The following is a 17,991-nucleotide window of genomic DNA, read 5'->3' on the forward strand; positions in this document are numbered from 1 at the left end:
AATTGAGCTCTGTAATTTCAAAGCCACTGTATCTAATATTTAGGGACTCATTAATGACAGGAATAGTACCACTGGATTGGCGTAGAGCCAATGTGGTGCCCATATTTAAAAAGGGAACAAAGTCTTTGCCAAGTAACTATAGACCTGTTAGTTTAACTTCTATAGTTGGGAAGATACTGGAACGTTTAATAAAAGACCACATGGATGAGTTCTTGCTGGAAAAAAAACATTTAAGCAACAGACAGCATGGATTCATGAAAGACAGAAGTTGTCAGACAAACCTGATTTCCTTTTATGAAGAGGTAAGTAAAACCCTGGACAAAGGAGTGGCTGTGGACGTGGTATACTTGGATTTTGCAAAAGTTCAGCACACACGGATCATGTGTAAGGTAAGGTCTACAGGATTGGATATATCAGTTTGTAAATGGATAGAAAACTGTCTAAAAGACAGAATTCAGAGAGTCGTGGTTAATGATTCTTACTCTGAATGGTCTAAGGTTATCAGTGGTGTACCCCAAGGTTCAGTGCTGGGACCCTTACTTTTTAATATCTTTATAAATGATATTAGGTCTGAGATCAAATGTAACATTTGTGTCTTTGCAGATGACACCAAGCTATGCAGTGGAATAACGTCCTTACAGGATGTCTCCAATTTACAAGCCGACCTCAATGCTCTGTCTGATTGGGCGACTATGTGGCAGATGAGGTTTAATGTTGACAAATGTAAAGTTATGCACTTGGGGGCTAAGAATATGCATGCATCATACATGCTAGGGGGAGTACAACTGGGGGGATCTGTAGTGGAGAAGGTTTTGGTAGATCATAAGCTCAATAAGGGCATGCAATGCCAAGCTGCGGTTTCCAAAGCGAGCAAAGTCCTTTCTTGTATTAAGAGAGGTATGGACTCCAGAGACAGAGATATAATTGTGCCCCTGTACAAATCATTAGTAAGACCTCATCTGGAATATGCAGTTCAGTTTTGGGCCCCAGTTCTCAAAAAGGATATCGGAAAACTGGAGAAAGTGCAGAGAAGGGCAACCAAACTGATAAGAGGAATGGAGGAGCTCAGCTATGAGAAAAGATTAGAGGAACTGAATTTATTCACTCTTGAGAAGAGGAGAATAAGGGGGATATGATCAACATGTACAAATATATAAGGGGTCCATATAGTGAACTTGGTGTTGAGTTATTCACTTTACGGTCAACACAGAAGACAAGGGGGCCCTCTTTACGTCTAGAGGAAAAGAGATTTCATCTCCAAATACGGAAAGGTTTCTTCACAGTAAGAGATGTGAAAATATGGAACAGACTCCCTCCAGACGTGGTTCTGGCCAGCTCAGTAGATTGCTTTAAGAAAGGCCTGTATTCTTTCCTAAATGTACAGAACATAACTGAGTACTGACATTTATAGGTAAAGTTGATCCAGGGTAAATCCGATTGCCTCTCGGGGATCAGGAAGGAATTTTTTCCCCTGCTGTAGCAAATTGGATCATGCTCTGCTGGGGTTTTTTGCCTTCCTCTGGATCAACTGTGGGTATGGAGTTGGGTGTATGGGATTGTACTGTGTTTTTTATTTTGTTTGTTTATTTTTTTGTGGTTGAACTGGATGGGCTTGTGTCTTTTTTCAACCTGACTAACTATGTAACTATGTAACAGAGCTTCTGCTCTGCCCCAATCAGGAGGGAGAGTTCCGGACAGCCATGTCTTTTGTGCAACATCGCTGGATCGAGGTGGGGCTCAGGTAAGTACTGGGGAAGGGGGGATGAAGGGCACTGCTGCACACAGAAGATGGTTTATCCGAATGCATTAAGATAAAAAAGAACTATTTGAAGCATTTTGTGCGTGGTGTGGTGACAGGGTCACATTAACATCACAATATTTTATCTACCTAAAACAAATCCATTTGATTTGCAAATGCATTACATTTTTAAAATATGACTTACTTCACAACTCTGCCATCGATTGGGAATGTTTGGTCTTAATTTCTGCTCGCAAACCACCTTCTTCATCTCCTCTACTGATGGGTCAGATGGAACAAAATCATAGTAAGGTAACTGATAGTCCTCATGTATTCCTATACAAACATAAAAAAAATAAAAACAACAAAAAAAACATTTAATAAAAATGGTCTCCCAAAAGCAATATTTTAGTTATAGTTGGAAATTCTTGGATTCGGTCAGAGCAAAATTTCAGTTATATTTTTGAATTAACTTCAACAGAAGATTGGGACACATTCATATTGGGTATAGCAGTTGTGCAGACTTAACACAACCATAAATACCTCAAAAATCAAGAGCCTGTCAGGGAGTTTCTCCCCCTAGCAGCTAATAAGAACGATCCATTTATTATTTTACCCATTACACTGCTTACTGTTTAGAATTACAGGTCTTTTTGTACTTGACAATTCAGCATTACAAGTAAGGTTGGTTACAGGACAAAATAGTACAGCAAAGCAAATTCAGAGGATACATCGGCGGGGGGGGGGGGGGGGGGTAATCCCGCCCATACATTATTAAGGACATTTACCCCATCAGTTGTCAAGGCAATCTAACAACCCAACATCACCACCACCCCCTCAGCTTCTCCGGTCAGCAAAAATACCAGCAGAATAATAGACCTGGGGGGAAAGGGGGGGGGGGGAAACAGGAACCAGTCAAAGGGAATGAGGAGGTCCGCTCCAGAAGAGGGGGGGGGCTCAGAGGAAGAGGGGGGGGAGAGAAGGGGAAGAGGGGGGGCCAGGATGGGGAGGGCACCCAGCATACCAGTCCCACAAGACAGACATCAGTCGGAGGGGGGGTCAAAAGTCGCACAGGCATCAGACCAAGCAGACCACACTTTATCATATTTCCCCGGGCACTGCCTGCTTTCATAGGTCAGCCTATACAGCGGGAGCACAGAGGACACTGATCTCCGCCAGGAGTCATGAGTAGGGGGGTCTTCCGACTTCCATTTTAACATAATCTCCCGCCTGGCATAATATAAGGAAAATGTTAAGCACAATTTACAGTATCTATCCCCCTCCACATCTCCCATATAGCTCAGCAGTAATATTTTTGGGTCCGCCTGTATAGTGATCCCACAGGCATCTCCAAGAGTAGAAGCCACAGCTGCCCAGTAGGGCTGGAGCTTGGGACAGGACCATACCATATGCCAAAAGGTTCCTACCTCCTGTTTACATCTCGGGCAGCAGGGATCTCTCTGTGGGTACACCCGTGCCAGTCTCTGTGGGGTATAATAGGCCCTATGTAAAAACTTAAGCTGTGCAAATATGTCCCTGGCAGCAATCAGAGAGCGAATGTATACAGCGAGGCAGTCCTCCCACTCCTCCTCACCCAGGGACGGGATGTCTTCCCTCCATCTATCCCATGTTTTAGTAATCTTGATGTCGTGACCCACCGTGAGGTAAAGATACAGGGAGGAAAGAGGGCGCCCCATCACATCCGAGATCAGAAGACGTTCTATGGAGTCAGACTCCACCTGCGGGGGTTCAGGGAACTGGGCCCTAAAGGCATGGCGTAGCTGCCAATATCTAAACTGGAAGGAGGCCGGCAGAGAGTAACCGCCACGCAGCTCCTGAAATGTTCGCAACCTGCCATCTGTGACTATGTGTTTAACCTTAATGATTCCCTTCCTGGCCCACAGAGCCGGGTCTGGGATACTATCAAAGTGGGGTAGCATGGGATTACCCCACAGTGGAGCATGCAGGGAAATCTGATTCGGCTTCCTACATATTGCTCTCGCCTCACCCCATACCCTCACCGTGGTGCGCATGAGCGAGGTCATGGAGGGGCTAGCCTTAGGACCCCGGAACGGTAGGTTACTAAGCGCAGCGTATGAGCCCAGGATAGCCGCCTCCAGTGTCACTTCCGGATTTTGCTTCGGCTGTGAAAACCACCACCTAACCGTGACCAAGACCGCAGCCCAGTAGTATATCTTGAAATTGGGGAGTGCCAGTCCCCCTCCCGACATAGGGAGGTATAGAATTTTCCTTGCCACTCTGGGGGGCCGTCCGGCCCATACAAAGGACAAAGCCACACTCTCCAGCCTCCGGAAGAAGGATCCGGGAAGAGGAGAGGGCGTACTCCGGAAGAAGTACAGGAACTTTGGCAGGAATACCATTTTCAGGTGTTAGGGGTAGGGAGTGCCACGCCGCACACTTGGACATTAACTGTGACATTAGCGGTTGTATATTGTTGGCCACATACTCCTCCACCCTACCAGTGATCTTCACGCCCAAATAGGTGAACTCATCCACCCACCTGAGAGCGCCACTCAGCGGGGGTCTCGGGAAGGCCAGGATTAAGCGGAAAAAGGACCGATTTGTCCCAGTTTATACGAATCCCCAGGTAGCGCCCAAACCTGTCAAACATTTCCAGCGCAGTCCGCAGAGAGGACGAGGCGTCCTCCAAGTACAACAAAGTGTCGTCAGCATACAGAGACAACTTCTCCTCCCGCAGGCCCACACGGATCCCCCGCACACCGTCCTCCGCCCTAAGTAGTATGGCCAGGGGTTCCAGCGCATAGTCCCGGGGAGTGTGGGCACCCCTGTCGCGTACCTCGGGATAACGGGAAGGCCTCTGAGAGGCCGCCATTAGTACGGATTGTAGCCACCGGGCCGGCATATAGCATACGTACCCACTGGAGAAAACCCGGGCCAAACCCAAATCCCATGAGGACCCTCCAAAGGTAGCCCCACTCGACAGAGTCGAAAGCCTTCTCCGCGTCGAGTGAGGCCACCACATCCGTCAAGTCCCCGCCAGCCCTATCAATGTGGGTAAGAAGCCTCCTGATATTAATGTCCGTGCCCCTGCCTGGCATAAACCCAGTCTGGTCCGGGTGGACAAGGGCTGTAATGACCATATTTAATCTAGTGGCGAGCACCTTGGCCAGTATTTTTGCGTCCACGTTAAGGAGGGAGATAGGGCGATACGAGGAGCAGCACAGCGGGTCCTTCCCAGGCTTGGGAATCACCACAATGACTGCCTCCCTCATGGTGGCAGGAAGTCCGCCGGACTCCCTCACCGAGGTAAATAGGACCTGTAGTCTAGGGGCCAGTTCGGCTGTATATTGCTTGTAGAATTCCACCGGGATACCGTCAGGCCCCGGTGTCTTGCCAGGTTGCATAGACTTCAAAGCCTGAAGGATCTCCTTCACCGTGATGGGGGAATCCAAGTGATCCCGGTACGCAGATGTGAGAACCGGTAGGTCAACAGCATCCAGGTAGCGAGTCAAATCTTCCTCTCTGTAGTCCACTCTAGAACTATATAAAGCCTGATAGAATTCAGCAAAGTAGAGATTGATCTCAGCCGGGGAGTGCACTATGACCCCAGACGAGCTCTGTATCTGCGAAATGCTAAAGCCCCCCATCTGTTCTTTAGAGAGCCAGGCCAGGAGCCTTCCCGACCTCTCACCCTGCTCAAAGATCCTATGGGACTGGGCCAATAGTTTTTTCTGTGTGAGTGAGGTGCGTAGACAGAGGACTTCTCTAGTCAGGACCTGTAGCTAAGCATAGTGTTGGGGGTCCCTAGTTCTGACATATGTTGCCTCCCGCAGCGATGCCTCCCTCTCAGCTCTGGTCAGGTCTGCCCTACGGTCCCTGAGGACCCTTGCAATAATGGCCTGGTAATGGCCCCGCGTTGCGGCTTTAAAAGCATCCCACACCGTTTCCGCCATAGCAGAGCCGGCGTTGGTCACCCAATAGCCGGCCAATTCCATTCCAAACTGTCCCTCAACCTCAACATCAGATATCCAGTATCTGGACAACCTCCACAGCTTAGGCAGCAGCCCCAGAGAGAGATCCAGAGCAAGGAGCAGAGGCGCGTGGTCAGAGATCCCCCTGGGTAGTATGCGAATCTCCGTGACAAGACAGGAGCCCCCGCATATACCAGATCAATGCGGGAGAACGTTCTGTGGGACGGCGAGTGGCACGTATAGGCTCGGGCCTGGGGGTTCCTCCACCTCCACACATCCGTGAGCCCATAGGTGTCCGCCCAGCTGGCCAGACCAGGGTAGGCCTGCCCCACCGACGACATCCTGTCTATGCCAGGATCAGGGACCATGTTAAAGTCACCCAGGATTACAACATTATCAGAGGCAAATTCAGCTATCTTAGTAGTCACTTGGTTCAGCAGGATCAGAGAGGCCAGGGACGGCAGATACAGCCCCACCACCGTCAAGGTCAGGGAGTGGACCCTAGCATGAAGTATAACATACCGGCCATCCGGGTCCAGGACCAGATCCAGCAGCCGAAACAGAAGAGACTTGTGAACCAGCACACTGACACCCCTTGCGAAGTTAGAGTAGAGTGGTAATGATGACCCACCCAAGGCTTCTTTAAAGAGAGGGTTCTACTCCCCACTAGGTGTGTTTCTAAAAGTATGCATATATGTGGGTTATGCGCCCTAAGGAATTGGAATACAAGAGAACGTTTAGTAGGTGAATTGAGCCCCCTGGTGTTCCAGGAGAGAATATTAAGTGTGGACATGGACCTCAGGAGCAGTAATCAAATAAGGATAAATATACACTATAGCTGCCGGATCTATTCCCAGGACCTCGGACGGGCAGAGCCCATGAACATACAATGCTGAGCAGTCGCTAGCACGAATTGTCAGATAAAACACTAAAATTAACAACATAACATCCCTGGAGCAAAAACAATACCCCTAACACAAAACCAGCCCTCCAGATCTCTGATATACACAACTGCAAAGCTTTAAGCCTGTTACACACTGGCATTTTTTTTGTTCAACCTAGCAGGACTGAATGAAAAAAAAAAACTGACAGCTCAGGAGGAGCCGATGTACTAACTGTGCAATGTTAGTACAGTAATCTCCCCTGCTGTACTATTGTGTTCTGACAGGGGGGCTTCACCCCTCGAACAGCTGGCTTCTGTCAGACTGACTGCAGTGCACAACATTCGGCCCATGTGTCCTAGGCTTTAAGAGGCTGGGTAGAGAAATGAGTGCCCTGCAAACTCCTTCTTGACTTTAAGTGGAAAAAAGGCTTCTAAAACCCTAGTTGCTCTGCTAACAAAAAAATTGACCAGAAAGCTTCTAGTTCCTGGTAACAGCAAATTATACCTTTCCATTATTCCTGTTCCCCAATACTGAGTAAAGACCTATAACTCTACATATGGGGTACTGAATTAAAATTCATGCAGGACCGGTCAATGAAATGTTCTTGCAAAGGTCCGAACTTCATGCTTGTTCTAGTACTAGAACTTCTAGATTCTTTCTTCACTGATGTGATCAGCTGCGCTGCACCTCACCCTTTGCATCACAGCCCTCTACATCAGTGTCCTCAATCCCCTAATGCAATGACAGCCCTCCTCCTCTTATATCACAGTTTACTTTGCAATCAAAGCCCCCCGCATCACAGCCCTCTATACATCAAGGTCTCCCTTGCAATTACAGCCCCCTCCTCACATTACAGCCCCCCTTAATCCACAGTCCTAGCAATTACAGCTCTCCCCCTTCAAAGTCCTACCTTAACCCAGTGGGGCAGAGAGTGGGAGGCACAGCAGGTCTTCAAGGAGGGTGGAAGCTGTCCAATCTTCATGTTAACAAGCCAGTGATTGGCTGCTAGGACTGCCTCATGTCCTAGCAATCTATCATCTGTTATTTGAAAAGTTGAGCAGCTCTCGCTCTCCATGTAGAACTGCTATGCCCCCCACTCTCTGCCTTGCAGTGAGGTTATAAGGAAAATTACTGGAGAACAGATTTTTTATGGTATATGGTCCAGCCAGCACAGTAGAATTATAATGGTGTTCAGGGAAAATAGTGATTCCATAGAATGTCAAAATAGTCCGTGGTAGTTGGGGGTACAATAAAGAATGCAGGGGACCACCTGCGGCTGCTATCCTCAAAGTTGTGGCTGGGTATCTGTGTAGACAGGCCTGTACAAGAAGCCAAATATTCTGAGCGCATAGCCTGTCTTGTTGTCCGGTATCACCTTTCCTTCCGGTGACGTCACTTCCGCCGTGCATTCCACGCTGATCATTGTGGCTTCCCAGGGTTTCTCCAGGCTTCCGAGCCAGCCATCTCCATGCCCAGCAGCTGGAACAGATGACAGCGGTCCTGCAGGATGGTTTCAGGAGGATCTACATCCACACACAGTGGGCCAGATTCACAGAAGAGATACGACGGCGTATCTCCTGATACGCCGTCGTATCTCTGTGATCCGCCCGTCCTAACTATGCGGCTGATTCCTAGAATCAGTTCCGCATAGATAGCCCTAAGATCCGACAGGTGTAATTGACTTACACCGTCGGATCTTAGGATGCAATTCTAGGCCGGCCGCTAGGTGGCGATTCCATTGCGGTCGGCGTAGAATATGCAAATGACTAGTTACGGCGATCCACGAAGATCCGCGCGTTCGTTGCAATCTCGTACGTCGTCGCTAGGCGTTTTTACCCGTCGCAAAGTTACACCTGCTTTAACATGGCTTATCTTTAGAACAGCCATGTTAAAGCATGGCCGTCGTTCCCGCGTCAAATTTCGATTTTTATATTTTTTGCGTAAGACGTCTGTAACGCACGTCGCAGTTAAAAAAAAAACATTGGGGCGCCGTAATTTCGCGCAAAGCACGTTGGGAAATTTTAACTCGGAGCATGCGCAGAACGTTCGGCGCGGGAACGCGCCTAATTTAAATGGTGCCCGTCCCATTTGAATTAGGCGGGCTTGCGTCGAGCGGATTTACGTTACACCGCTGCAAGTTTACAGGTAAGAGCTTTGTGAATCAGGCACAAACCTGCCGTGGAGCAACATAAATGTACCTGAATCTGGCCCAGTGTGACCAGATGAGCCTTTTATACATTTCAATCTTGTTTTTTTAATCTTTCTCCATAATTTTTTTTTCACTGGATAACTACACTTAACTTGCGATTCCTTTCCTATCTGCTTCCTGCAGTGAGGTTAAAGGGTCACTAAAGGATTTTTTTTTTTTTTTAGCTAAATAGCTTCCTTTACCTTACTGCAGTCCTGGATGTCCTCATTGTTCGTTTTTGCGTTGATGTTGCTGTAATTCCTCTCTGTTCTGGCCACTTCCTGGTTGTCTGTTTCCTGATCACCACAGTACTGGGAGATTTCTCACTGTGGTGACTAATCAAGGAGGTGTGATTACTGTGTGTCAGCACCAATCCAGTTTTGTTTTACAATCTATCACTGCCCTCTATTGGCTCTTTGTCTCTGTACATCAGAGAACCAGGAAACAACAGGCAAAAACGAAACTAAACTGCAGGTACATTATATGATTGTTTTTTATCTATTTTTAATCATTTTTAAAAGGAATCAGTTAACTATTATGTCTCTCTACTCTGTAAACAGTCATTTCAGCAAAACATTTTTTTTCCTTTAGTGACCCTTTAAGAGCAGAAGCAGTGGTAGGTGAGGGAAGACAGACTGGAAAACTGTCCACCCAGGCTGCTAACTAGTGTGGCTGCGGCTAGGACAGGCCTGTTACTCAGGTCTGTGTCTGGTCAGTAGTACACCATATAGCGAAGCCTGGGTAAATGCGCAATGAAGACTTCCATTTGTAAATATAACCCCTAAAGGGTTAGTTTAACATTACCAAAAAAAAAAAACTGCTCATGTAGATAAGGGGTATCTGTAGGGCTGCAACTCAAATAAAAACCTAAAAAAAATTTAGTGTGGTGTATAATTTCGAACTGAATCCACTCAGAATAACAGACAGAATATATATATATATATATATATATATATATATATATATATATATATATATATATATATATATATATATATATATATATATATATATATATACACACACACACACACACACATACAGTTCTCAGCATAAATGAGTGCACCCCCTTTAAAAAATATGATTTAAATCAATATCTTAATGAACATGAGAACAATTTCCCAAATTTTAACAAAAAACTCAGTTTTATAGAACATTTGTTTAGCTCATTACAATGAAAATAAGGTTAACAATATAACTTAAAATGACAAAATCTTCAGTTTTACTCAAATTAGTTGATACCAAATCATTACACCCCTCAACAAAAACTACTACATCTAGAATTTTGTATGACTTCCATAATTTGTAAGGGCAGCACCAAGTCTTCTAGGCATGGAATGAACAAGTTTGCAACATATTACAACATCTATCTTTTATCATACATCACAGGACACAGAGAAGTCACAGTAATTACTATGTGGGTTATACGCCAAAAAGGTGTGTGTGATGGTGGAGGGGTGTGTTAGGAGAGAGGTATGAGGAGGGGGGCTCTGACAGGAACACAGATGTGCGGAAAGGCTCTGACGGGGACACAGAAGTTGCTGAAAGGCTCTGACGGGAACACAGTAGTGCGGAAAGGCTTTGACGGGGGACACAGACATACGGAAAGGCTCTGACAGGGACACAGACGTGCGGAAAGGCTCTGACAGGGACACAGAAGTGAGGAAAGGCTCTGACGCGATTATTTAGGTACATTTTTATTCATTTATTTCTAAATACATTTTTTCCGCCATCGAATATTTATAAAATCTACCTTGGGCTAAAAAGTTTGAAGACCCCTGGTCTAAGGTGTTGGTCACGTTTAATGATGTGCTAAGCAAGCTCCTTGACAGGATCAAGGGGCCATGCTATCGGATCTATTCAAAGTGCCAAAAAAGGCCAAAGTGAATGGTACCAGAGCCTTGAGGAAGAAGACGAGGTTGCTGCCTGTAGTGCTCCCCTTTTGAGGGCTGGACCCTGGGATCCAGCTCCTTGGTCACATATATGATGCTATACCAAAAGGTTTGCTCTGGCAGGGTGCTGTACAGATCCAAGGGAGAGGATCCCATATACAAAGGAGACCAAGGTCCTTGAAGGTCTGTCATGACATAAGCTCGCCGTGATGAGTGAAGATTGGACTCTTGTTATCTACAGAGTCCTGCAGCAGGAATGGCAAGTCTACATTTGTTTAGATCCCACTGTCTGGTTTCCTGGTGGCCACTGGGAGCAGAGTGCTGTTTAATCATGCCATGTACTCTTACTCATACGGGCTGCTGTTTCTCCCCCAGCCACTAAAGGGCGCAGGTTTGCTCAAGTCTAGCCTATTGTTATATAGGCAGGAAAAGGAAGGGCGGCCATGACATGTGGTGACAGGTTCAGATAGGCCTTGGAGACAGAACGGCGGCCCGTGAGTGTGTGAGTACTTGCTTGGGGGAACTGGGTGCAGACAAGTCATGATTACATGCTGAATTTTTTTCTGCCTATACGCGGGGCCTGTACATCTGTAAGTAGATACACCCCTGGACGATTATCAATTCACTTTAACCACTTGCTTACTGGGCACATATACCCCCTCCTGCCCAGGCGAAATTTCAGCTTCCGGCACTGCGTCGCTTTAACTGACAATTGCGCGGTCGTGCGACGTGGCTCCCAAACAAAATTGACGTTCTTTTTCCCCACAAATATAGCTTTATTTTGATGGTATTTGATCACCTCTGCGTTTTTTTTGCGCTATAAACAAATAAAGAGCGAAAATTTTGAATTTTTTTTTTTTTTTTTTTACTTTTTGCTATATAAATATCCCCCCCCCCCCCAAAAAAAAAGGTTTAGGCCGATATGTATTCTTCTACATATTTTTGGTAAAAAAAAAAAAATCGCAATAAGCGACTGGTTTGCGCAAAAGTTATAGCGCCTACAAAATAGGGGACAGAATTATATATTTTTTTACTAATGGCGGCGATCTGCAATTTTTATTGGGACTGCGACATTATGGCGGACACTTGACAAATTTTTGGGACCATTCACATTTATACAGCGATTAGTGCTATAAATATGCACTAATTACTGTATAAATGTGACTGGCAGGGAAGGGGTTAACACTAGTGGGCGAGGAAAGGGTTAAATGTGTACCCTGCATAGTGTTTCTAACTGTGGGGGAAGGGGACTGACTGGGGGAGGTGACCGATCTGTGTCCCTATGTACAAGGGACACAGCATCAGTCTCCTCTCTCCCTGACAGGACGTGGATCTGTCTGTTTACACACACAGATCCACGTCCTTGTCTGTGTAACCACCGATCGCGGGTGTCTGGCGGACATCGCAGCCGCCTGGCACGCGCATCGGCATCTCAGTGATGTGGCAGGAGTGGCGCGCCACCCAGTGGCCGGAGGAGCCGAGGATGTCTAAAGACGTCCTCCCGGCAATTGAGAGTCACCTTGTGGCCGTCTTTTGTTAATAGGCTGGATGCCAAGTGGTTAAAAGTGTTACTAACTTCTTGTAGGCAGGAACAGCATAATATACGGGCTTACAAATTTATTGCTTAATTGCAGGCTTTAAACCCGAGGCCATCAACCCCCGGGCCGTGGCCCAAAGCCGGACCGTCTCTCTTTTCGGGCCGCAGCATAAAGGACACTGTCCGAGCCGTACCTTCTGTATAGCCGGGCCACGGTGGAGAGTATCAGCGGTGCAGAGAGATGAAATCTCTCTGCGCTACACAGAGGAGCGCCGCTGTTCCGCCGTAACACTGGGGTTTGCGAGGCTATGCTACACAGAGGCGCGGCCGGCCCATGAGAGAGAGAGAATGACGTCATCTCTCTTCGCTATGCACCGGCTTATACTCCCCCCCCCTCACTTTCCCCTGCTGAGATGCAAGTACAGTGTACCCTGCAGAGGGACTTGTATATTTCTAACAATATTTTCAAACTGGGACATGTGATAATATTTTCATACTGGGACATGTGATAATATTTTCATACCGGGACATTTGATAATACTTTCGTACTGGAACATTTGATAATAATATGTTTAATAATACTTTAATGCGGGGCGTGGCTTGGACGGGCATGTGAACAGTCGCAGTTCACGGAGCTCCCGCTAACGATCCTACAGTGATCCTGTTCCCGGCTAACACCGACGCAGACGACCGGTTTACCTGAGCCAGTACGCTCCACAGGCTGCAGTGGTAGGCGAACAGACGGTTGGCGGGGATCCGAATGACCCGTAAACCGGAGAAGAGAGCCGCGGCCTCATCGGCCATGGACATCCAAGATGGCGCCGGGGTCTCTCAGCAGCAGAAAGCAGCGCGCGGACCGGAGAAAAACCCGGAGGCTGGCGGTAAGATGACAGGTGGCTAAACAACAGGGGAAAGAACCCCCCAAAGACATGCTGTACTACACCCAGAGGCTGCACGGCCCCACCAGCTCCCCGGCTCTTACGCAGCTAACATGGGCACAGAGGGTGCAGGGCCAAAATGGCGATTCAGCCATGGATGACACGCTGCCGCTTGAGAGCTCCTCGGATACTATGCAGGACATATTTGGGGAATTGCAGGAGGATGCCCCACAGCCCACACTCAGTGAAATCCTCCGGGCGGTGCAGAAGTGCACAACCTCGGTCACTGCCTCAGTGGATGGTCTGAAGGCGCAGTTTGGAGAGCTCACAGAGACGGTGTCCCTTATGCGCCATGATCTCCAGAAGATCAGGGAAAGGACCACGGCCGTGGAGGGTCGCATCAGTGAGATAGAGGACGCGCTGCCACCCCTTACCAGAGATGCCAGGACTGCACTGCAGCAATCCGCACAAGCTAACGCGAAAACAGACGATATTGAGAACCGCCTGAGACGGAATAATGTCCGCGTGGTGGGCCTCCCGGAGAAGGTGGAAGGTAGGGACCCCACTGCATTTATTGAGACCTGGCTCCAAGAGGTGTTTGGCAAAGATGCATTCTCCACGTTGTTTGCAGTAGAGCGGGCGCACCGCACGCCTCCCAGACCCCTTCCACCTGGCAGCCCCCCCAGATCCATGCTTGCCAGACTCCTGAATTATCGGGACAGGGAAACCATCCTGAGGCTGGCCAGGGAAAGGGGAACAGTACATTACAACGGAGTCAGAGTATCGTTTTACCCGGACTTTTCAGCAGAGGTGCAGCGTAAGAGAGCCAAGTTTATGGAAGTTAAAAAACGCCTACAGAGGATCCAAGTTAACTATGCCATGCTGTTTCCCGCCAAGCTGCGAGTCACGGTGAGGGGCCAGGCTACATTTTTTGAATCGGCGGCGGAGGCCGCACAGTGGCTGGATCACAATGAACAGGACAGTTACCTGCAAGCCGGGACTGTTCCTGTTTTTTGCTTTGTTAGCACTACTTTAGAGCTTCAGAAGTTGAATTGCACCCCCTCTGGAATCTATGCTACAGGGGGGGGCCTGCACACATGTGCAATTTGATGCAACTACCGACCCCCGGCTGGGGGAGTCCACCTTTGTTTTTGGGTGCCCTGTTGGCACACGTCGATTGCTGAGCCCGCGTAGCGGGAGATCGTGGAGGAGATCGACTTCTGCCCCGGACGGGGCCGAGGGGTGGACACGTATCTTAAGTTACTTTTTGTTAACAGTTTTTGATACATTGCTCACAAGACTACACCACTTGATGCACGGCTACTTGCTGGAACTGAACCGGCTCCGGCTGGGGCCCAGCTCACTGGACCTGACTCTGAGGCCTCGAGCCTCGGACGGTAATTATTGTTTAACTCAACCATGGCCACCACCCCGATAGTGTCTTGGAATGTGCGAGGTCTCCATGACCCACTGAAACGAACTATGATACGTGCTGGCTTGAAAAAATTTCTCCCTGCTATTGTGGGTTTACAAGAAACCCACCTCACTAAAGACACAGTAGGGTGTCTAAGATTTTTCTGGGTGGGCAGGGCCTATCATTCCACCCACACCTCCTATTCAAGGGGGGTGAGTGTGCTGATCCATAGTGCCTTGGCCTACCAGGAAATTGATGCAATGGTTGACACGCCTGGGAGGTATGTGTTTTTATATTGTAAATTGTATACGGTGTCTATGGTTTTAGCTTTTGTATATATTCCTCCCCCTTTTTCGAGGGAGGTGCTGCAGCTACTTTTGACCTATCTGGGGAATAAGCCAGATGTCCCTGTAATGATCATGGGGGACTTTAATGCCTGTATGGATCCGAGAGAGGATAGACATCCACCAGCTAGGATACCCCAGGGGTGCAGGGGAACGGCTTTAAGCAGATTGCTGGGAGAGGTGGGGTGGCTTGATGTCTGGAGGGCTAGATTTCCTACAACCAAACAGTTCTCATGCTTCTCTAAGACGCACGGCTCATTGTCCCGTATAGATCTGTGTGTTGGGTCCCCACAGGTTCTCCACATGGTTCCCAGGATAGAATATTTTCCGAGGGGGGTCTCTGATCACTCTCCGCTGGTGGCACACCTGGCCACCCGCCCGGTGTCCTCTTTGCCCAGAGCCCCTTGGAAATTAAACGCTTTCTGGCTGAAATTGTTCATTTCCCATGATCAGGTTGCGCGCCGGATAGAGCAGTACTTTGTGGAAAATTGGGAGGGGGCGGAACGGACTCAGGGCTGGGATGCCTTCAAGGCCTGTTTAAGGGGAACATTTATTGAGGAGATTGCGTCAATTAAACACAACTCGTCAGCCCTGTTAGAGCGGGTGGAGGACCAGGTGAAGCAGTTGGAACTGACCTATGTGCTCGACCCCTCAGAGTCCGCAAGGGAGGTATGGATGTCGGGCCAGGACTCCCTGGACCGGCTGAGATCCTCCGCCGTGGAGAAAAAGCGATTTTTCATCCAACAGGCCTACTATGAGGAGGGGGAGAAGACGGGTCGTTTGTTAGCCAGGATTGCCCGGTCTCAGCAGGCGTCCCCTGCCATAGGAGCAATCCGGGATGTGCAGGGGCGGCTGGTGAATGAACCTGAGCTGATCCTGAAGGAACTGGCTGCTTTTTACTCTGAGCAGTACAAATCTAGAGACGACTTCACGGACGGGGAGCTGCAGCACTACATGGATGCGGTGGCTCTCCCGACCTTGAATGACAGGGCGAGGTGTGAGATGGAGAAGCCGTTAACCCTGGAGGAGCTGGGAGAGGCGGTTGCATCCTTCCCCACGTGTAAGGCCCCGGGAGACGACGGATTGCCCATAGAGGTGTATGCTCAGTATGGGGGGGTGATGTTGCCCAAGTTACTCGAGGTATTTAATGCCTCGTTGGAATCGGGGGTCCTACCCCCGTCCATGACAAGGGCGAATATCATCCTGCTGCTGAAGGCGGGCAAGGACCCTCTGGACCCTGGGTCGTATAGGCCTATCTCTCTCCTGCAGAGTGACGTTAAAATACTTGCGAAAGTACTGGCCCTGCGAGTGAATAAAATTATCTTGTCCATTGTACACTCAGACCAAGCGGGATTCGTGCCGCGTAAATCCACAGCGACGAACCTCCGGCGGCTATATTTGAATATGCAGACCCCATCGGACTCCGCTGGCAGTAGGGCTCTGTTGTCGCTTGATGCCAACAAGGCCTTCGACAGTGTCGGCTGGCGGTACCTCTGGGCGGTACTGACCAAATTCGGTTTCGGCCCTAGGTTCCTGGGGTGGGTCCGGCTCCTATATGATACACCAAAGGCGGCCATACGTATGGCGGATAGGATGTCTCAAGCTTTTGCTCTGGGTAGAGGGACCAGGCAGGGATGTCCCCTGTCCCCCCTGCTCTTTGCTCTGGCCATAGAGCCCCTTGCGGTTCTGGTAAGGAACTGCGAGGCGGTCCGGGGGTTCAGATATGGCGAAGTCCGCGAGAAAATTATGTTGTACGCCGATGACATGCTCCTCTTTTTGGAGGATGCAGAGGTATCCCTAAGACAGGTCATGGCCATTATTGCAGAGTTTGGCCGCTTTTCGGGGCTCACAATTAATTGGTCTAAGTCCGCCCTGATGTTTCTAGATGGGGAACCCGAGGGCGGGAGTGGTCATGTGTGTCCCGTACCCGTAGTGACATCTTTTAAGTACCTGGGGGTCTGGATATCCCCCACAATAACTGACTACTGTAAATTGAATGTGCACCCCCTACTGTCCAAATTCAGAGACAAAATACAAATTTGGAATAAACTGAGAATGTCTTTAGCGGGTAAAACTAACCTCATCAAGATGATACTAATGCCTCAATTGCTATATTTCCTGCATAATGCGCCCATGGTGATTACCCTTAAAATATTCTGAGTGGTCAATTCTCTTTTCAGACAGTTGTTGTGGCATACCAGAACCCCCAGGATTAAATTAGAACAGCTGCAGCGCCCAAATGAGGGGGAGGGCTGGCTTTACCCAATCCCTGGATATACTACCTGGCTGCTCAGCTCCAACACTTGATAGGGGCCACAGGGTCGCAACCTGGGACCTCGGCGGCCAGGCTGATGTTGAAGGGAGCTGGGGCAGCCACGATACCTGAGGGGCTGGAGGCTCGCAAGTTTCACAAACCCAATAAACGCATGCCCACTTATGCTCTTGTTCAAAAGGTGTGGAATAAGGCCAGACCGCTGCAGGATGTTGGGGGGTTCACTGAGTTTAGCCCTATTTGGGGGAACGATTCCTATGAGGAGTTGGCCAAAATTGAACAGGGTCACAGGTGGAGTGCTTTTGGGGTCACGCATCTTAAACATGTCTTTAGGGGGGGGACCCTGCTGCCTTTCAGTGAATTACAAACCAGATTTAACCTACCTCGCACCATGCAGTTTTATTACATGCAGTTGCAACATGCAGTGAGGGCTCAGGGGACAGCAGTTGACTGGGTTCAGTCCCCCACACCGGTTTTCCGGGCACTATGTCAGGCGCAGGACACCAAGGGCATGATCTCACACTGCTACAACATGCTCCTATCTTCATTCCTGGAAGGGCATCCCATGAGGGTAGCTGAACGGTGGGAGGCAGACTTGGGGCCTATTGAGGGGGACATGTGGGAGGAGGCTCTACAGGCGGTGAATACCTGCTCACTAAATGTGTCACAAAGGGTATCCCAGCTCTACATTTTACTTCGGGTGCACTACACTCCAGAGAGACTCTTCAGAATGGGCCGGGCCCCGGACCCGCTGTGTGGGCGGTGCAGGGCGGCCCAGGGTGATCTGGTCCACCTGCTTTGGCGCTGTCCCAAGCTGCATAGATACTGGGCGGAGGTCCTGGCGACCCTAAACTCGGTGTTCCAGACCAATGTCTCACTAGACCCACTTTG

General features: G+C 48.8%; 1 protein-coding gene across 2 annotated transcripts in view; it reads right to left on the bottom strand.

The window, feature by feature from the left end:
• The window catches only part of TGFBR1 (transforming growth factor beta receptor 1), a 496,179-nt gene that overhangs the window by 76,300 nt on the left and 401,888 nt on the right, over positions 1-17,991 (bottom strand). For both annotated transcript variants that reach the window (XM_040353433.1, XM_040353434.1), the window contains one exon: positions 1,944-2,074. In XM_040353433.1, the coding sequence (XP_040209367.1) occupies positions 1,944-2,074 (131 nt within the window). The remainder of the gene's footprint in view (positions 1-1,943; positions 2,075-17,991) is intronic.

Source organism: Rana temporaria, chromosome 5 (genome assembly GCF_905171775.1).
Source record: "Rana temporaria chromosome 5, aRanTem1.1, whole genome shotgun sequence".
NCBI lineage: Eukaryota > Metazoa > Chordata > Amphibia > Anura > Ranidae > Rana > Rana temporaria.